Here is a 22,100-nt window from a genome sequence, read left to right on the forward strand (position 1 = left end):
GACAGAGAGGTGACAATTCTTCAGGGCTTCATCCTCCCCGAGGAGGTATTACCGTCGCATTCATCCACATGCCATTTGACCACTGAGGACTAACATCACCAAAATTAACAGAGCGGCACATCCTTGGTAAAGAAGTACTTCCTAAAAATCAAGGTTTGGGAGTCAGTCAGATATGATGAAGCAGTAAAATAAGCATCTCAGTGCTGCAGCTGAACCACACCTGAGGAGAAGGAGCTCATTACAGAGCGCTTCCGTCACCAACCCTTATCCATCGCATCTTGCAAGCCTCTAAGCCTGCACTGGTCCAACTATAAAAGTTGCTGACCTCTGAATTAAAACTGTGCCCCTAAATTGTTCCGTATTTCACATCAACAAGCATATGCTGATGAATTGAAAACTGTAAGAATAGACAGTCCATAAAAATCACAAAAATCCACAGTCTTCAAAACATCCCTTGCTAGTTAAAAAAAAAAAAAAAAAAAAAAAGCAATTAGGGTAAACTTGTAGATACAAGTGGGCTCATGTTATAATTTCTGATATGGGACACTGGTGTGTAATTTACTTGAACACTCAATAGAATATCAGCCACAAGCATTATGCACTTTTTATTCACGGTCAAGACCAAAGGACTTTAGCAATTAAACAGCCTTCTGAACCACTGTTTCCATTATTCCTTCCTCAGACTGCACAGGTTTTAAAGTAACCGTAAACATGAAATATATTTGGGCCCATCAGTGACTAACCACAATCTGTCAGGAAACAGTACTGGGGCCAAAATACTTGAAGAGTCACAAATCCATGGATTACTTTGTCTGGACCATTTTTGCAGGAAATGGAAATATGGATATTATTTTTCCCTTAATGAAATAATATTAACTTTGTGTCTCCATTGTAAGTTTCCCAACAGCATAGTTCACTGGATACTGAACTGTCTGGGATATGACCCCAGCCATTTCAATTTTTCCTCCTAGCTCTGTGACTAGACACACGTTAGGCTGTGGAGCCATGAGACTGCAAACATGCTAGAAACTCCAAAGTTCTTCGAACCATATCAAAAATGTCATGGCTACATGACATAAAGCACTGAACTAGCATTCACTCACTCTTCCAAAACCTGAAAAAACACTCAAAATTTTTGAAAAGGTAATTTTGTTCCAACGGGCATGATCTATTTTCCTGTGGTTAGCAGGGAGCCAACTCAAAGCACAGAAGCGCATAAGCACTGTATTCTGCATTTTGGCAGCAGCAGCATGCCCACATCTGATCAGATCAAATCTGCACCGCCAGCTGATACGGGAGGACAGACTGGAATTAGCCAACATAGAATATGGCCTTATTTCACTGCTCTGCACCTAATTTTCTTTGCACTGTCCAACCTATTTAGACTTTTGAGACCTACAAGGCAAGAACCATTAAACCATGTGTGTGTAAAGATTCTAGCACAATGTCTGAATTGGGGCCTCCTGGAGCTGTTTAAATAACAATTTAATGATAGCCCCAACCAGGCTGCCCTTTACAACACATAAAGGAACCAAAATGAGGGGGGGTCTGGTGGAATCTTGCAGTGGAAGATGCTATAAATTACATGGGGTTCCTTTCCTTTGCATACTTAGATTTTATATTCATTTATAAAATTACCAGAAAGTACAGATAGCATTATCAGATAGGTATGAGGACTGATGCAAGTCAGTGTTGTATCAATGGAGAGATGATCCTCACTCAGACTGGATCAGTTCCTTCACAGGGGATTGCAATTTTAAATGACACGTCCAGCCTTTCTCACCAAAAGAGTAACATTGATGTAGTCAGTGTCCCCATCAGCACCTGAGCAGGGGATTTTTTCCCAGCTGCAGCTCAGTAGAACGCAAAATCCATGACTCAGGATTTGGCAAGCACATGCTGCTGATCACAGCCACCCAGTGAACACTCATCAGTACCCATCCTTGCCCTGCTCTTGCTGCTCGAATGACTCCCTGGAAAGCCTCCCCCTCAGATAGTGCTGGGAAGCCAGAAAACCTCCCACGCAGCTGGAATTGCAAGTCCCTCACCGCACCCAGTTCAGGCAGGTAACCTGACAACTGAGACGCATGCTGACATACTCCTGCTATTCCCATGCTGGAGGAGATGGCGGTGCAAGAATGGTATTTGCCAGCAACCATTAAGATGCCACGTTATTCTTTCTTGAGACATTTGTTGGGAATCTGTGATTAAAATATGCTCTGCTGGAAAATAAACCATATGTAACAATTAAACAATTAAAGAATGTGTCATATTTCTAGTAATTTAGACTACTATAGATAAATAAGAATTGTAAATATTCAGCATTCAAGCACTCACTTATGCTGTTTGTTTGTGTGTTACTTATCAATTATCTTAGACAGTGAAAGCAGACTGGATAGTTTCTCTTCTCTTTTGAAAGGAAAATCACTTTCTGCTTCTCATGCACTAGCCCAGTGTAATGGGGTTTGCTTCACAAACTGTAGAGAAGTCTTTAAAAAATAAAAAGAAGCACTTCTGTTTGAAAGAAATTGTAAAATATTAAGACAAGATTTTAAAGTATGCTATCTCCAGATCATGTTTAGTGAGATTGCTTTCCTTAAAAGAAAAAAATAAATAAATAAAATTGGGACCCATGCTAAAGAAGCAATTAACATGACTGAGTCTGTCTGTGCTGGGCAAAACTTCCAGGCAAGGACAAAAGAGCAGTACAGTCCTAACGAAGCCCTCAGAACAGGCCTTAAGCAATGTTGCCTTGGTGCTGCTTCTCCGCATGTGGGAGTATGTCACCCAAACCAGAGACTCCTCAGATCAGAGGTCTGCCTGTCCAAGGGGAAAAAAAAACACAGCTTCCAAAACAGATTCATTCTTCTCCTGCAAGTCCTCAGGGATAAACAATGCAGGGATGGTTCTTGCTCAAGGCAACATCACATACAGACAACACAGGGATGAGCCCAGAATAAATACCAAGATAGTAAAATTGATCTACCAAGCAAAGAAATTCAGCTCTGACATGAAAGACAATCCAGAGTAAGAAAACATCAGTCCAAGCAAAGGGCAATTTTAAAGAACACATTATTCCCAGACAATGGACACCTTGGGATGTCTCATTTCTAGATACCAGAGGTATGGCCAACTGTCACAAATTGCAAAAAGCAGATACACAAGTTGGACAAAGTCTGGTTTTCAGAGCAACCTCAGAATACAACTTCTGGTTTTAAGAAGGCAGGCTGCACAGAGGCTGAGCCATGTTGCTTTTACCACAGTTCATCCTGACTTTGACTAAAGACAACTAAAGACAACACTATGTTTCACTTTTTGTTCTGGACGTCTGCATGGTCTGGGTAATTACTCCCATTTGGATACTGCAACATTAGGATCCCAGTCCACTGGATATGTGCTTGCCTTGAAATTATTTCACTTTCAAGAAGATCAGATCTTTAGGCCTTTGTAGTCACCTTATATCCCATCTGAGTTAGTTCAATATTACTTTCACACACCATAAATAAGAGGTTTTTAAAACCTTTTTTCAGTGACATTTTTATGACACAAGCTCCATCCATCCATACAACCAGACGGGCTGTGAAAGGCTGGAACACCAACAAAACAAGATTATAAAAGCACTACAACAACTAATCATGCATAAGTTACTCATGCGCCCAGATAAAACGCTGTAACTAGTAACATAGAATTTTTCAGACACTTCCATATTCAAACCAGCATATCCTCAGGTCTTCATATCTTGGCTTCTCCCTTAAGACAACTTTGGGGTTTATGCCCATATTTCCCTGCACACATACAGCAATATTCATCTATCGTTTTCTCTGAAGGCTGGTGGTGGGGTATAGAAAAAAGAGTTGCCATGTTGACAACAGTTTTGGCCTGAAATGCATTGCACTTTGGCTTGTTTATGTTTTTAAGTGACTTCAGTGCCACACTGGACAATTCACAGAGACTTTGATAAGTGATTTAATGAACCCAACAACCTTATTAAACAGAAGAAAATTCCCTTTTGTAAAGTCACATTAAAATCACCTTTGCATCACTGAGAAGCACTGAACGAGCAACCTATCTGTCTGTCTATTTTATTGCTTCCACCTGCTGGAAGGGGCAACTGTGGATTATACTTTCACTTTAACATAAAAATCAGCAACCAGACACTTCTGCTACAGCATCCAAAAAAAAAATCAGTCTTCATCAGCACTTAATCACAATTTGGGGTTGATTCAAGGAAGGATAACAAGACGTGCAACCTTTCAGCCTGAGTCCCCAGCTTGAACTGAAGTTGAGTTATCAGTGATGAAATACTCTTGCCACCCGAGAACATCCCACACTGCTCTGTTGCCTACATGAAACAGGGATGGGTGCACAGACCATTTCTTCACTAAAAGGTATCTCATGCCATAGAGTTCATCGTAATACGAAAGGTCAGCTGGCAGCCCAGGGACCAGAGGTGGCTCTCAAGGCAAATTTTTCTGAGAAAGTACAGCAACTAGAAAACCAACCATTGCTGTGTGTGCAAGCAAATGCAGGTACAGAACAAGCCTAGCAGGGTTTACAAGGTCAGCTCCGGCGTTGCACACACAACATTGCATTGATCTGGTCCCAAAACACCCGGCTGGAAATAAGTGCCTCCAACCACACCAAAGTCATCCAACAATATTGTCAGCAAGTAAGTGACCTGGCCTAGCAATGGAGACTTAGCCTTTTTGTCCCAGAGGCAGTCTTAAGCAAAAGAAAGGGAAAACACCAGCGTCGCTACGCAGAGGCCAAACCACTCAAAGGCAACAGCTCCACTTGCGAACATTCAGGCAGAGAATGACAATGTGAGTGAATCTCACACGCAAAAAAAGCAATAGCCTAACATATGTTCCAGTTAGTACGTTTAATTGACAACCTGAAATAAAAGTCAGCTGCAGGAGTAAAGACAGAGAAGAGTGGGGGAATCAGCTCTTCTGCTAGATAAGACTTGGTAAATTACAAGATCTTAATTACATTAAATGCATGATGGTACCATATGCACATCACTAATAAGGCAGAAATTGAGAAAATGTGACTAAATGTTAGGACTGGAAGTTGCATTGCTGAGTTCTAGACTTGGTATTTGAACTGGAAAGTTTCTAACCACTTTGTCTTAGTTTAGCCGTCCATAAAACAAAGGCAATAATCCTTTCTCCATAGGGGTGTTGAGAGGTTTAATTAATTAATGTTTACAAAGTCCACTGAGGTTTTAAGTCATTCACAATACTTCTTTAACTGTATTTGTTTCCTTTACTGCATTGTTCAAATCTCTCTGTATTAAGATACCCAAAAGAGAAGAAATTGGAAAGTAAAACTATGGAGTTTATGAAGTATACAGGCTACTGGAAAAAAACAACCCAGCAAACCTAGCATTTCAAATCCACCGCTGTCCCATCGGAAGTATCTGAATATTGCCTTTTTTTAACAGATTAAGAAGAACATGTTTATCCAGACACCTGCTGCCTTTCCCTTGCAGATCTGTTAAATCTCTGATATTTTTGCCTTTAGCACCATGTTGGTAAACAGCAAGGTATTAAATGGCAGAAATAACGGGCAGTTGTGTCTGATTGATTGGATTGCCAGAGGAAGTGGAGATGAGCAAAGGCATGAAAGCACCAAAAGACATTCAGCTAGTGAGAAAAGGGAGATATGCAGAGAAAGAGGCAAGCTGAGTGTAAGGAGTTGTCGGTCATTAATAAGGGACTCCATGGACTGAGCTTGCTCTATGTAATGCATTCCCACAGATGCTCAGGTACACTGGAATACATTATCCCGAGAGGACTAGTCTAGCATGAACAAGGCCACATATGTGTCCAAGTGCCGGAGAGAAACTGAATATTGGACACACTTTAATACACAAGCACACACAGGGAGCTGCGTGATACCTGAGCTAGGATTTTTCAGTCTCTACATTGTCCCCCATCTCAGAGCAAAACCTTTGTGTGGCCAGTTTCTGTAGGGGGCGTCTGTGGCTTTTGAGATACAATCAAAACGCAGACAGAGGAAATGCAAATGTCATTCAGCTCCCTTTCATTGTCAGGAAGGACACATGAGGATAAAATACTGTGAACTGCATCTTTTCCCCTATTATGTGTCCTACTGCTTTTGTCCTAATTTACCCCATGCATAATTTATTTACATGTGTATTGTTTCCCGATCAGCAACTTTAAAGAATAAATGAAAATTATAAAATGTTTTATTAAACAAGTTGTTAATAAAAAATGCAGATGGTGTCAGGCAGCCAGCACCAATTCTGTTTCCTCTGCACAGCATTAGTACTTTGAAAAGCACATACAGAAAAGCGACCCAGCACTTGATGTCTATTGTTTCCTCTTCCCAAACCCCAGGGGCAAGGGGAGGGGAAGGGAGCTAATTAGAAAAGGCCTGATCCTGCCCCCTCCGACTTTAGCAGCAGCGGGATCGGGCCCCCAATTCGTTTAGGCGCAAGCACACGTTTGGCAGGATCCGTCCTCCCCGGGCAGCGCGGTGCCCCGAGGCCCCCGGGGCTACGGAGCGCGAATCGCCGCCAAGTCCGGCGGCGGGGCCGGGCCGGGCGGGCGGCGGGGCCGGGCGCGCTCCCAGGCGGCCGCCGCCGCCGCGCCGCGCGCTCCTTCCAGGCAGCTCCCGGCGTCTCCCCAAAGGCTTCCTCCCTCCTGGTAATATTTACACAGGCTCATAAACGTACGTGGCATTTTACAGCACAGGTGAGAAACTGTACGGTATGGCGCCGAATATTGTTGTCGTGCAGTTTAAGTTCCCGGTAATGAGCGGGAGTAATCTGCCTGGGTCTGAGCGACGCACGGCGGGGAAAGGGCATGGGGAGAAGTTGTTCTTAGGGCAGAAGTATTAAACGTGCCCTCAGACGGGCGGCACGCCGTCTGTTCTGTGCAGTTTTCACAGTATGTTCAGGTCCGTGCATCTTCGGGGGAGCGGGGGGAGGCCTTCTTTGATAAACCTTCTGACAACTGCACTCCCCTCTTCGGCAGATTTTTATAAGGTGCTATAGAAAGGTTGGCTAAATGAAAGCAAAGGTTTTCTGCCAGGATGGAGCAGGAGAAATGATAAACATGTCAGCACCCCCTTTCAGCCTGAGGCTTTCCTTCCCTCCAGATTGCAGAGACAGCGGCAGGAATCCCTGGAAAAAACGTCAAGTGTTTTTCCAACTCCAGCCGGAGAGAGTTGAGTCGAGGGAAAAAAAAAAAGAAAAAAAGAGAAAAACCTCGCAGCCCTAATTTCATCCCTAAAAACTCAAACGTATAAAAACACCCACTCAGCGCAGCCAGAAAGTGCAAACGAAGCGTCACCGCCAGGTACTCCGCTTTCTTGCTTTATTAGCAAGAGCGCTGCCCCCGTTAGCAGAAAAGTCGTTTGAAAAAGGTTAAGACAGCTCCTCTCCCCACATACGGTGCCAAATCCCACTCTCCCTAATGCCTTCAGGGATTAACGGTGTGTGCTGCAGACCATAAGGAAAATAAAGGACGCGATCCAGAAGACAACTGGCTCCCGCGTTCCCTCTCTTAAATCGGCCTTAATTCGAGATCGGAAACCCTCGCATATTTCTGCAGCAGAAGCACCTGCCCCCTCCCTTGCGCTCGCACTCGCTCTCTCTTGCTGTATTTCCCCAGCAAACAGTTGGCCAGATTCTGCCCGCGCAGACCTTGACTGCGTGTGCCCACCCTCAAGACGGAAACACGAGCAACTCTTCGCCACTTTTAAAAGCGAAAGCCTGTCATATGCAAAACGGATCTCCGGACTTCCTGCCCCAAATCAACCATCAGTAATCCCGAGTCATTCATTTAACGTGCCTGTCTCTCCCCCTCTTCCTATCGCTCTCCCTCGCGCGCAGAGACACACAGAAACCTACGCGCAGTTGCAACGCCCCTGCTGCCCTGCTTGCAGACGGTCTGCGCAACCCCTCTGCCGTGAGCTGAGAAGCGATGCGGCCGAACCGTTCCCCCTCTTTAAGTCATCCCAACTCGGGAAAGATTTGCGAAAGAAAACTCCGAACTACGGTCGGAGCGCGGAGACACCAGCGCTGACGCGCGCCGCTCCCACGGGCGGCGCGTGCCCGCCGGGCGCGGCCGCGGCCGCGGGGCGAGCGAGCCCGGACAGCGGGCGCGGGACGCCGCCGGGAGCGCGCGCGCCCCGCGGGGGTCCTCCGCGATCCGGCCGCTGCCGAGCTCCGCGCCGCGCCGAAGGCTGCGGGCAGCCCCGCCGCCGCCCTGCCCCCGGCCCGCGCAGCTCTCGCTCGCCCCGGAGCCAATTAGCGGAACGCAAATGTAACAATTTTTTTCCCCTCTTAATTTCAGCCCAAGACGTTAGTGTGTGTTGCACAGAAAAGAGAGTAGCGCAGGAAGAAAGGAGGGCGGGAGGAGAGACCAGCTGCGAGGCTGGAGGCACCTAGCTCAGGCTGGCAGCGAGCATCGGAAAGGCGCCTTTTTTCATATTTAAACCACGCGGAATATGTACATTTTTGATTCCTACTTACGCTTTCAGGGGGTTGTGAATGACAGTCGCCATTTTGCTACAATGTAACAGAATATTGTGTCTCGGAGTTCTAAAGGTTCGCTCAGGGGAAGCGGCCAGCCAATCAGAGGGCGGGATCCCGGCCCGCCGCCCAATGGCGCCGCGCGGGCGGGGCCCGGCTCGGCTAGTTATTAGGGGAGCTGTCAAAGCCCAGAGGTCACTCCCTTTCTGTGGCGCCGGGAGCGAGCAGGTCTTAAAGGGGCAGCGCGCGCCCCAGGGGCTGCCACCGCTCCGCGCGGCGCTCGGAGCGCTACGGCGGGGAGCGGGGGGCGACTTCTTTTCCCAGTCATTGGGCTCCTTCCTTACGGAAACCAAGCGGAGAGAGAAGCGCAGGAGGGAAAGCTCGGCTCATTCATTGTCTTTTTGGCGCCGCCGCCGCCGCCGCCTTTCGCTTCCCAAAAGGCATGCCCCTTATCCACGTGCGAGGGTTGGGTGCGTGCCATTTTATCAGGAACATAAATTTACAGGCGTGCTGACATTCGCCGCCGCACTCGAGTCGCGAGCTTGCCGTGGTTATTCCCAGTTCGCTTCCCTTTCCTTCGGGCCGTTCTCCTCTTCAGGGCTCTCGGAGCTGCCGGCGCCCGCCGCGGCTCCCGGGCAGCCCCCCTCCCCCAGGAATTTCTCGGTGTCAGTCATCCAGCTCCTGCAGCCAGTGCACTGGTTACATAATGCACAGCGGCCGAACCCGCTGCCTGCCTGCGCTCTCTTTTTCCCACAAAGCAACTTCTGAAGCGATCATCTGCTTCAGCATGTTGAGACCTGGTCCTGCGATCTTTCGGGGAAAAAAAAAAAAAAAAGAAAAAAGGGAGGGGGGAAGAGCTTTGACCTGCATTTTATAGGGCATTTACTTGCGCTGTAAAGGAGTAATTTGGAGGCTGGACTTCTGGAATAGACAGGGTGTAGTTAGAGTCCATTCCTGGGGAAGCAGCAAACTCCAGGAAGTCTGGGCTTACCTGCAACTAATTAAAGGAGCTTGCAAATGAATTATGTAGCATGACCTAAGTGATTTAAGAAGTGCCAATCCTGATCTCACCGTAACTCAGAAGCAAATCCATTGAAGTTCATGAAATTATACCAGCATGAATTTGGTATAAACAACAGCAGAAGCAGACCAAGAAGTTTTCCTCTCCTCTATAAGCTTTGTAATGTCTCCCTCTCAAAGGTCTTGCTTCCCTTCAGGCATCCTCTAGCCCTTAAAAAAAAAAAAAAAAAAAAAAAGTACAGGCCTGATTCTCGGTTCTTTGCATTTATATAATCAGAAGAAACTCAACAAAAGACATCTAAAATACACTGCTCTAAAAACAGTGTAAGAAAGGAGAATAAAGGACCAACTTTATTCAGCACTTACTGAATAAAAGAATGGAAGTACTTGTGCTTGTGAGGTATTTGGGTGTTAATATAATTGGAAATAGCAATCTTTCTAGCTAAAGGCTGAATTTAAGATGACCAAGAATACCAAAACTTCTTTATCTCTTAACTGTTTATCAAAATAAAACCTCCTAATAAGGAGGTAGAAAATAAAGGGGATGGAGAACAGAAAGATAACTAAATGACAAGATACAGAGAAGAGGAGAAAAGAATAATGCACCAGTTTCCCATTCATCGCGGATTCTTCAGAAGTTTCGAAAAGTTAAATCTCAGATTTGTCCAGCACCTCTCTTTCTAACACACTGCGTTACTTTGGCTGCTAGGTCAACCTAGCTGCCGTGCCAAGCTTATATCCCTGGAGGGAATCATCTCTTCCATCAAAGCAATTTAAGCCATTTGGTTACAAATACTGCTTAGGAGAAATACGCTCTCTGTAAGCTGGAGAGTTGCCAAGATGTTGAGATATATCTCAAAACACAGTTCTGGGAAGCAATCTTTAAGAATGTTTCCATTATCATATTACATTATGTTATTTAATATAGTAGTAGCCCAGGTGACATTGAATGTGACTACAGATCCTCCTGTTTAGTACTGTTGCACTGTTCACAGGAAAAGCTAACCACAAACTGCCAAGTTTTCATAAAAACACAGCTGATGTACGCACCAGAAAGAAATAAACAGGTTAGTGGGCACCTGAACTAGTGATCCTGGACGTCCTCATTTCTTAAGATTACATCCTACAACCCAGACTTCTGACAGAAATTTTCCCCTAGTCTAAGTATTAGAAAAACAGTGTTTCACAGTACACTACACAGTGACAGGTATGAATTACTGTCGAAGCCAAGGATTTGTTCAGATAAAATTTTAAAAATAGGCACTACAAAAGTAATGATAATATACAAGAACTAGACTGGAGAAAAAGCATATAGCAAACTGCTTTTTAACTATTTGTGTAAAAAATTTATCATGCTTTTCTGGCTATCTCATGTTCACACTGATACCAATCAGTCTGCAGGATTTGTATTTGTGGCCCTGAGAACCTTCAGAAAATGGCAACTGTATTTATATGAACTTATACCACAAAGTGCATATCTTTGCCTAAAAACCTGTATCACATCCCACTATCGTGAGGACTGCTCATTTCACTTTCCTCATTGTCCTACTATTCACCTGATGGTAAACATCAACCAAATTTTGGTATTTGGTCTAGGACAGACAGTATCCGTTTGTGGATCAGTGATGATTATGCTGCTCACAAAAAAAATAGTCTATAACATTATCACACTGCAGAACTGGAGGCAGATTTGAGCTACCGAGAGAAGGTGGCACCACAATTCAACCAAGCTCTAGGAAGCCCTGATGTACTGTAGTGTGAAATGGTGACATTTTTAGAGAATTAGAAAAAAGCTGTTTGAGGTCATTTTTAGAAGTTTAATGAGTCCCTCTGGTCCTGTACGCTTGGATGTATAGGCCCATTCCTGCTCTGCAAGGCAAAGAGCTCTTGGTGCAGCTTGGCAAGGAGTGTATTACAAAGATGGGATTAAAACACGCCCACGCTTCTTTGCTGCTCCTGGCTATTCAAGCTTTGGGCCTTTATCAGCTACCGGAACTGCAACAAACAGTGGAAACAAACACAGATGAGCTTAGGTTGTTGACACTGTTTCCCCATATTACTGGCCAGGAGCGGTGGTCCATAGTACTATGCTGTTCAGAGGAATCTCCAGGAAGCCTAAGGACAGAGTTGTCACATCAGAACAGCAGGAAATCTGACATGTGACAACCAAGACATCAGGCTTTGCTTATCTATCTATATTATTTTCATACAGAGTGCTTCACATAGAATGCTACCACACTTAGATTCCTGTTTTAGCTGTAAAAAAGGCATGCAAATACGGAGCACTGACTGGTATTTTGTTTGTGATGACCTACATAACTGATTGACATAGTCACTCTTTGTGAGTAAGGGGATCATCACAAACCTATGCTAATAAAACTTTTATACCACACCACGGAGAGCTCCATTTTCACATACACACCATTCCACCAACTACTGACCATTTATAAACTAAATTTTTTGGCTCATTTTCATTCTAGTTTTAGAGCTACTGTAAGTCACTAATCAATACTGTTACTGTTGATCTACATGGCATATGAGCTGAACACATCCAAAGCACACCCAGTCACATATACATTAAGTTTCAAGCTCTGGATTTTTACATTTCGATGTAGCTGCTGATAGTTTTATTCAGACTCAGCTGAAAAATACCAAGGAGACTGCACAAAAATTAAAATGCTGTTAAAATATTTAGCACTAAAAATTTAGGTGGGCATATTTTTAATGAAAGCTTGCCAACCGTTTGGGCAGCCAACATTTAAATTTTAAAAGGAAGGGTAGATTTTTACATAAAATTATTATATATAAGCATTAACACAAAGCCTAAACATTCTGCTCTAAGGGGCTAGAGAGAATATGGTTTTTAAAGGTAGAATCCACATCCTCATATCAGGCCTGGTATACGGATCTGCAGCTTGCCTCTACTCAGGTAAAAGAAAGACAGTGCAGTTTCTTTCCATTGGAAAGTGTAACGTCTCATGGATCATATGGCTACCCTTCCGATCCACCTTTATTTCAAACATTTTTACGATCTACATAATGCAAGTGCATTGCTGTTTTCTGTGAGATGTAAAAAATGTTGCTGCTCACCCTGCAAAGCCTTATTTTCACTGAGCATCCTCAGCTGTGAAGGAGTTTTACTCTTTATAGTCTCACACCTCCCCTTTTGTCTTGTTAAGTTTTAATGTACAATTGTGTTTTCTAGAGGGAGGAAAGATTAGGTTTTTACTTACACATACCTCAACTTCTGTGAATTGGAAAGTGAAACAAACTTGACACTGACATGAAAGCAACTTGTCTAATTCTGCAATGGAGGAAAATACAAAAGAAATAGTTGCTGGTCTACCAGAAGCCGCGTGCTTTTTCAGCTCTAATATCCCCAGATACATATAGTAATATGTGATTGTATTTTGTTCAAGTATTAATATTCAAAGGACTAGATTCATATAAGGTGCGAGTAGGATAGCATGCTCTATGACAGAAGCTCTCCTAACTTTGGATTAGAGCAAAACAGGGTCCCACATCCACAGTTACCATGCAGTAGATTTGAAATCTTAACCCCTTTTTATTTATTTAAAGCTTTGCGGGCACCTCTCCTGCACTGTTTCTCGTCAGCCCGCCTCCTCATTTTCTTTGATCTTTACCAATAGTTGAGTTAGCTGAAAGAGGAGGGAAAGATATCAGTGTCAAAGGTACACACTCACCAACCATCTACAGACACATCACTAAAATCTTAGGCAGTCAGCATAACAAAGATAACTATGGAGCTATACAGAGTATAAATTGGTGTCACTGATCCATTCTTTGCAATTTTGGGAATTGCATTTCTAAAAGGTGATCTGAATTTTTATTGATTTTCTTTTACTAAAAAGTCCCCTCTATAGCTATAGCAGCATAAGGATGCCTTTAGGCTATCTTAATTTCAGGCCCAATTCTTACTTCAAAGTCTTAAGTTTGTATTTGCCATTCGATTTGCAATTGCATTACACCTGAATTACATCTATGCTTGGGTCTGGACTCAAGCCCCTTTATTTTCAAGTGGAACGTTCAGATAAAACAAGTATATTCTAATACTAAAGATGAGTCTCAACTGCTAAGACATACATTCAGACCTTGATCAGAAATTTTCAAAAGTCTTGGGAAACAGAAGTTGTTTCAGGTTCTAGGTTCTGATTTAAATTTGTCTATTTTAATAGAGTGTTGAAAATCAGTGATATTTAGTCTGGTTGCTAGAAGATTATTTATGTTACTATAGATTTTTCTTAAAATTCACTCAACAATAGGAAAGAAAACAGCCTTAAGGACAAACTGCCTCAAAAGGGGGATACAAATCCTTATGGTAGCCACTGCAGTGGTGTAGTAGTAGAAATAGGAATCTAATAATACAGACGGATACGGGCTCTCAGGAAGGCACATATGCCAGCTATTGCTGTCCTCTCCCTGAGACCAGTCATCATCATAATGCAGATGGGATAAAACCACAGGAATACAGAGGTATTATCCTGAATCATCTGAGATAATGCTTCCTGTCTCTATCTGTTCCTTGCATGGGGTAAGAAAGAGTTTCTAAGGTCCTCCGAATCTTGGCAGGAGCAGATGGTATATATTAGGACATGCCTGCATGGACAGAGGCAGGCTGGCCCTCTCTCCAAGCTACCGCTAAACCAGCTGCATCCAGATGCTAGATATCTGCTCCTATAAGGATCCACTCTAAGTGGCTTGTAAGGTAGCTAAAGTCTGATATGACTCACATAAAAAGTTCTTCATCACCACTGTAGATAAAGTCTGAGTGTTTTAACCACTTTTAAACACAGATTTCAAACGTGGCCTAAGAGTAGCTTCTTCTAGCCCAAGAGTAGAAAAAAGGAAGGTATTACCTTGCTAATCAATCTTCTCTCTAATAAGAACACATGATAATTATTATGATTCCAAAACAATTTAACATTTAGATTAAGTGTTATCAATTGCAATAGCGCTCTACCTGAAAAAAGTTAACAACTCTGAGAAAGACATGATCATTCAAAGAAAGAGTTAATTCTGAATTTTGCTGTTGATTTGAACAGCTTCAATTTCACTTCATTTACAAATGAGATCACCTCAGAGAAAGGAATGTGTATTACAACTGTGACTATATGCTGATTCCTCTATGGGAAATTTTTTAATAGAGTAGGTAGAGGTGAATTATGCAGACAAGGCTTGAGAGTAACAATGTCTTTTCTTTCAGTACTTCCTTGTTTATAATATGTATTTCAGTTTTCATGGAACCAAGGGAACAAATACTATCTTAAGTAGGCTAACACAGGTTACTTCTGTAGTGCCTCCAGAAGTTAAACAGTTTACAATAAAACTAGTCTATATTTTTAATGCTATTGAAAATTAAATTCAGTTGCTAAATTCACTGTTAATATTTCTTAGTTTTTTATTATTTGGTGAAATATTGCCAATACTTTCATTTCAAAATAAATTTAGTAAGATCTTCAATGCTTCCCCCTTCTCTTCTGTATAAACAAAACCAAATGACCATACTGTGCCTTTCAATTTTTCCTTTCCTTCTGTTTTTGTTCTGCTTTTTTGTTTCCTTCTGTTTTGTTCCAAAGTCAAAAAAGTTCAAAAAGAAGATTAACCCTGCTCATCTGTAACTTAAAATATCTTCCACTTTTACAAAGTTCAGAGTAAGAAAAATAAATATCAATGAGGTGGTTGAAGTGAAAAGAAAAAAAGCCTAAACAGCAGTTTGGAGTGACACGAGATGGGATACAAAGGCACTAGCTAATTTCATTGCACTGATTGGCCAAAGAGGGGAGGATAAAGTAAGAAAGGGAGAAATAAGATGACTTCTGTTCAGTTATGTTTTAAATTCTGCTAAATAGAAACAGCCTTAAATGTTTCATGAAACTGTTTTTTTCCATCTTCCATACAACTTTACTTTGGTAGAGGAGGCAAACGACAGAAAGGCACTGACTGACTGCCTAAAATACCAGTATAGACACAGGCCTAACTATAGGCCTAAAGCTGGCAGACTTCAGTGGCCATTGCTGCACTGGTACAACATAAAACTGATTCTGGGAATTTATCAGAGTATGTTACTCCAGTCTAAGTCACAGTGGAGCTAGGCTGGATTTACTTGCCCCCAGGTCTCCTCAGCAATTTCTACCTGTGGAGCCAAATTCACACAAATTTCCCTAGTCCACAAAAGCTGCCAAGCCAGATCTCCCCTTCAGGATTGTGCTGGCATTCCTTACCCCACGATAGCTGCACTGGTAAAAGCCCTTACATAGGAACAGCTTTGCCAAGGGTGGAGCTTATTTGCTGGTTTCATTAGTTTTGATGTTTTTTTCTCTCTGAGGGTGGAGTCGCTTTGCTGTCAGGACACCTTCTGAAGGCAGAGGCCACCTCGCTGATAGGAAGCATTGCCATTCTCCTAGCACATCTAAACCTTGGATCAAATCTTGTACACAAGCTAAGGCTTTTGCTTAAACTGACAGGCCTTTGCTGTCACTATTGCTCTGTGCTGCCTCAACAGAAAGCAGCTAAGAAGAACTTGTCAAAGCCTATTATGAAACTCTGAGTAAAGAACAAGGCTGATGGGATACTGCTTTATACAAGGCGTCTATTTTTGCTATTAAACATGCTGCTCATTTGGCTACTTCTATGACAATCCTGTAGAGTCCTTATGTAACTCCAAGAAAGACTGCCTAGTACAGGATTTACCTCACATATGCATAGGTCCAGATTTTCATTTTTCATTTGTATTATTAATATGGGCCTACTGACTTCAGTGAAACCATGGCTCCTGATTCACACCGATATCCAGAGAATAGGTTTAGATAGGCATCATCACAAAACCGCAGATAATAGCTGTTACTGGTGAGCTCAAGGAAGCTACAGAGGGTCAAGCTTCCTAACTGGTATGGCCAAGAATCACACATTCTTTCTCCTATGTTACTAAAAGTAGCACTCAAGAATTTAATCCAGTCTCAGATCTTAGGCAGGAAGGATAGAAATGATTGTTACTGAAGAGCCTGGAGTAAAACACAAGTGCAAACAAAATAGCATATCACATAAAACTTACACTATCTTGCCAACTGTACCACTTGTAGAAAATCCAAGTTCCCTACCGTACTATTCCTTCCAGTGTCTCCTTGCATTCTGAATGGCTTTAAAGGTGAAGAGCCAGCTAAGAGCAGTCCAGCCTCTGGATCTGAAAAGAAGGCACCAGCATCTTCAACACTTGAAAAAAATCATACCAAATATTATATTACATTATATTACTATATGTCTGAGGATACTTCAGAATATTTAGAATGTCTTGGAACCTATACTGCTCAGGAATCATCAAACACTAGATTTTTTTAACTTAGAAAAACATTGTAAAAATGGAGTAGAGACCAGTCACCTAAGTATAGTGTCTTACCCATGTTGAATTCTGCATTCGCTTGCAAAATCCAAAGGATTTGCCCATCTCACACACAGCAGAATGCTCCCTCCCACCTGCTGTCTATGGCTAAAGCCCTTAGGAAACATGATTCAGAGGCATTAGAACAACTTTGATAGAATAAAAACATTTACAAAGAGCAATATTGCAGTTGTGCTGCAATGCTCCAGCCTGCAGTAGTATCATTTATCAAATTATTTTCTTATTGAAGATCCTTCTTGCTTGCTTCCTGCAGGCATCAGCATCTCACTACAAAACACAAATGGAAGGAATCCAGCTTCCAGGAATTCTGTGCAGCCAGTGGCCACAAGATTAGGCCTTAAGATTGCACCTTACCCACTTCACAACTGTCCAGAAATAGTATCAACAAGCATAACCTGCATTCTTTACCACTCTCCTTTAGCCCTGCAATAGCTTCTTGTTCTTTTCTAACCATTGGCCAGTTCTTCTCTGAATTCTTTTTATTAAAACCTTTTCTCTCCCTACATAGTAATAATTTCTTCCAGCAAACAGGACCTTCCACTCTCATCATTCTTCTAGGCTGAAACATTGGCCAAATCCAACTAGGGAGAAGGAGAAGGATAGCACAGAATGATCTGAAATGCTGTTGCATTTGCTGTGGGTGAGAGGTGCTTATTACTTAAGATCACTCTCATATCAGACAAGCGATGGATTCCCTTACTCTATTTATATACTTGGAATAATTCACCAGCTAACACTTTTCCCAGCTAAATAAATGCCTACCTCCTGAAATGGATTCAAACTTCTGGGGCACTGAGGTTACACAACAAGGGTCAGTATGCAATGCAGTGTGCCAGAGACAGGCAGCTGTTTCCCTCACTCACACTCCCTCCTTCTGATTATTGAATATGAGAATCCCACTTGTATTCCAGATACAAACGTAAGCATGTTATATTTCACAGGAGCTTGGCACTATTCCAAACTGCAGTCCTAGGGACACCCAAGCCTGCTCTACTTGTTAGCATAGCATCCAAAATGCTGAGACAATAGGTGTTTATTTTTCAGTTACTGCATATTGAGCAGAATACATTATTTTTATGTGTGTATATATATATGTGTATGTGTGCGCGTGTGCGTATATATATATACACACACACACTGTAATCCATAAGCTTATATATATATAGCAAACTGCTATTTGCCAGCCATATTCTTACACAAATATCCTAGTGCATCCACTTAATGACCCTTCCTAAAGCTTATGGGAAGACCTCTGCCATTTTCAAAAATTGTAACGAGAAAATAAGGCTGCAGTTCAGCAAGACACTAACGCATTTATCTGTACATAATCACTGAGGCCATTCATTTGCTAAAGGTGAGCTACACTACTAAATAGTTGTGGAAGCCAAACTGGGAAGAGAAGCAACACATTGATCACAGGTATCAGGTAGTACTGGGGTAAGACAATACTGGAGAACAGTTTAGGAAGCAATGGCTGCTAAGCTGGGATATTTGAAAGAAAGGGTTCTAGAATCAGAGTAGAATTATATAGTTGATGTAGAATCACTAGGAACTAAGAGCCTGTAACTAGAGGACGCTGAAAGCATGAAGCACACATTAAGCAGACTGAAATATCTGAGTGCTGCAATATAGCTATGTAAGCCAAGATTCATACATGGGACCCTATGCCTAGTGTTTCCTATTGGGTGATTCTGGGAGTTACTGGATTTAGGTGCCAAGTTTTAGTCTTCTTGAGGTTGAATGTTTGGGCTACGGACATCAGAAAACAAACTAACCTGCCAGCCAGACTCTGTTCCCATTTGTAAAATGCAATTCTAGTGTGGTTTGGCTTGGTTCTGCCAAAGTTGGATCCAACAGGAAAAGAGGTTGTCCAACACCGTCAGTCAAATCCTGTTCCTACTGCTGCTAAGATTATTTTTCATTTAAAGCAGTATAAATTAAAGCAGAATCTCATCTGTATTTAAAAAAGTTTTAAAATGTATATGCACTGCAGCAAAAATCTTCTCTCCAAAATTCTCATGCTCTGTTTTCATGAAGCCACCCCAGCAGAGAAACTAGTTTTGTCTAAAGTCAGAACTGAGTTAAAAGTCCTGACCTGAGAAGAATTAACATTTATTTATATCCAAGAATGCACACTTTGGCCCATATAAGGTATTTCTTTATGAAAGCATAAATACTTTAATAAATGACCTTAATAAAAATACTCTGAAAGATATCAGCTAGCAGCAATAACAGCATGCACATCATTCTTCTGCCCTATTACACAGCAATTGCTTAATTTATCTGCTAACTCCCCAAATAGAGGACACACAAGTGGGTGTGGCAGAGGTAAAACTTGATGTGGATTACGCACAGTAAACACCGACGGCCGTGAATCATTTAAGCTCACGGATAATCCTCTACCGAATATGGCCCCCTCTGCTATTCCACGGCAGCGCTCACCGCCTCGCCTCGCCTCACCTGGAGCGCCCGCGCCGCGCCGGGCCGCGCCGGGCCGGGCCCTGGCGCTGCGCCGCCCCCTAGCGGCGGGCGCGGGGCGAGCGGCGGGCGCGGCGCATCTCCCCTCGCAGCGCTAGCAGCGGGTCTTAAGGGAAGCTCTTCCTTACGAAACTTGAAGTAAACCCGAGTAGATAAACAAAAAGCACGCCCTGGCACAGCAGAAGCCCCCTTCGGCTGGAGCAGGTACAATATCCTCCGCTTCTCGTCCTAAAGCACGCAGAGCAGAGCTTGCCCAGCAGCACCCCCTCGGAAGGGTAGGCGCAGGTGAAGTCACTCCCGTGTTTATACTTTCGCTAACACAAATTGGTACCGATGCATTTACATGCACACACACTCACAGGAAACATTTCCGCCGTGGCTGAACATTACCTTTTTTATACTACACAACAAATGCCTAGAGGGATTATAGGTGCCACAGTCAGCACTGCCAGCGGTCGAAGCTGCAGACAACTCCGACAGCTTTCTAACGCTTTAGCTTTAGCGCACTAACAAAGCGGTATTTCCTCAGCCACAGAATTCCCTTGCAGAAAGGTGGCTTCGGGATTTTTGTTTTGTTTTGTTTTTGAGAAGGAGGGGAAGGGAGAGATCAGAAGGGAAAACAGAGAGGACAAAGTGTTTTTCCAAGCTTTCTCATGAACAATTTCCAACAGTGAGAGTGAACAAACCATCTTAAAATAAAATCAAACAACAAGGTTGAGTAGACTGTATGCCTCTACGCAAGGCTTTGAAATTCAGAAGAATCAGTGAATCTGACATCAAGAATATTTCTTTAGAACTTTTCTGTGAAAAAGCCACCCATAAGTGACTAAGCCACTGAAAAACACTTTCAGCAGCTTGTTGGGATATGGCAAATAAAGTCTCCAAGATTCCAGCTGTATTTTTACAGTAACCATCCCTTGTCCAGAAGTTGCTGTTGCACCAGATCCCAGCACTTACAGAAGCGAGACTAGCTCTCTTCCACTTTCTGTATTTTTTCTGTTGATGTACAAGTAGAGACAGGACAGAAGAGAAAACAGCAGGAGAGAGTATTCTGCCATGCAACGGAAAATTACATTACAATGCATCCACATAAAGAAGCTGAATTAAAACTCCAAGGAAAACCTTTGTTCTGGCATCTACTAAGTTTTGAGGGCTTGACCTTGCAACTTTAATGATACTTTTTAAATTTTTTTTTTTATTCTTCCGTTGTTGCTGCAAAGGACTATCATATACCATCCTACTTTTTCCCAAACATCAAATACATACACTGGGAAAAAAGTTGCAACCAAAGATTTCTATTGTGACCATTCTTTGTGCACGTGCACACATGCACACACACACACTCCTCCTTTCACACTTGGGCATGTACATGCAAGCATGAACACAGATCTACAGCATCCCATTTAATCTTTGAAGACAGGCTGAAAGCCTTGGGACAATCTCCCAAAGACATCTGAAAACATAACTTTTTGAAATTGGTGCTATATATACATACTATTTTTTTCACTTCGCTGTATTAGTATAGAGATATTTCTTGAAAAACACTTTTTAAAAATCAATTTATCTGCTTCTGCTCTTTTCACTTGAAATCATAATTCCGTTTGTAATGTTTCAATTACTTATAAAGCAGACAAGTCTGATTTTATAGGGATGATGACGATGCTTCAGGTGCGGAACAAAACAGAAGAATCAGAGGAACACCTACATGGAAAGTAATGTTTTCATGCCAAAATTTTTGGTTGGGGAAAAATCTTGTAAGACAAAAAAATACAACATGCACGAAGCATTGTTTATATAAAACTTAATATTTTTCATCATACTACGTATTTACAGAAAGATTAACCAACAATAGCTGGAGTCATTTAGAATTTATTATGCATTTTTATCAAATAACATGAGCTTATTAATCATAGCCTTTAAAGCTGAAGAAACGTATAAGACATTTACTTAGCTAAAGGCTTGTATCATGAAGAAGCCAGTTAGTTTTTAAAATATATCATAAATATGAGGAAACCGTCACTCATAAGTTTATGACACTCCAAGAAAAGTCCAAAACAAAAATCATCAACGTCAGCCAGTGGAAACCCTAGATGAATGCAAACCTAAAATGTCAAGATCAGACCTTTTCTTGTTTTAAGAGTCCATACATTAGAGTACTATTTCTGTCTCTCAAAGTTAAAGTAGATTCCAAGATTATTATCAGCAGATCTTTCCTTAAAGCTAAAACTTCAGTATTTTTTCAGACAACAAAAAATCCTACTCTGAAATGAGGTTCACCTCCAAGGGCAAACATCAGCCCAAGCAGTTCTCTCCAAAACAGCAGTGTTCTTTAACAACCTAAACCAAAATCCTTCCACTTAGCCCAACGTCAGTTTAAGCAGACATAACTTGAAGGGTGGCCCTGTGAAAAGGATACAGGGATGAAACTATGTTTTCTGTCACTGGCCTGGATATTAACATACCTAGAAATTGGGCACGATACTTCTGTTGTCACATTAACATAGCACAAATTCCCACTTTTCTTCTTAATCCCCCCCAATCCTATACACCACATCCAACCACAGATGGCTGGCAGAGTAGGATATCTTAGCCTGACAATAAGCCAGGAGCAGCAACTAATCCAGACCACAGAGAAGTGTATGTGAACAGACTCCTACAGGCAAGCAGGTAGTGCAGCAA

At 42.4% G+C, this 22,100-nt stretch overlaps 1 protein-coding gene across 8 annotated transcripts in view; it reads right to left on the reverse strand.

Moving 5' to 3' along the window:
- The window catches only part of DPF3 (double PHD fingers 3), a 172,604-nt gene extending 155,950 nt beyond the window's left edge, over positions 1–16,654 (reverse strand). For 6 of the 8 annotated variants that reach the window (XR_009958447.1, XR_009958446.1, XR_009958445.1 and 3 more), the window contains exon 1: positions 8,507–8,536. Coding sequence is in view for 1 of the 8 variants with exons in the window: in XM_062576110.1 (XP_062432094.1) it covers positions 8,507–8,538 (32 nt within the window). In the remaining 7 variants the exon portion in view is untranslated. Of the gene's footprint in view, positions 1–8,506; positions 8,552–16,644 lie in introns of those variants that run through there. The other 2 variants (XM_062576111.1, XM_062576110.1) reach the window with 2 other exon arrangements.
- Positions 16,655–22,100: the final 5,446 nt, after the last annotated feature.

Source organism: Rhea pennata, chromosome 5, assembly GCF_028389875.1.
Source record: "Rhea pennata isolate bPtePen1 chromosome 5, bPtePen1.pri, whole genome shotgun sequence".
In the NCBI taxonomy this organism is placed as follows: Eukaryota; Metazoa; Chordata; class Aves; order Rheiformes; family Rheidae; genus Rhea; species Rhea pennata.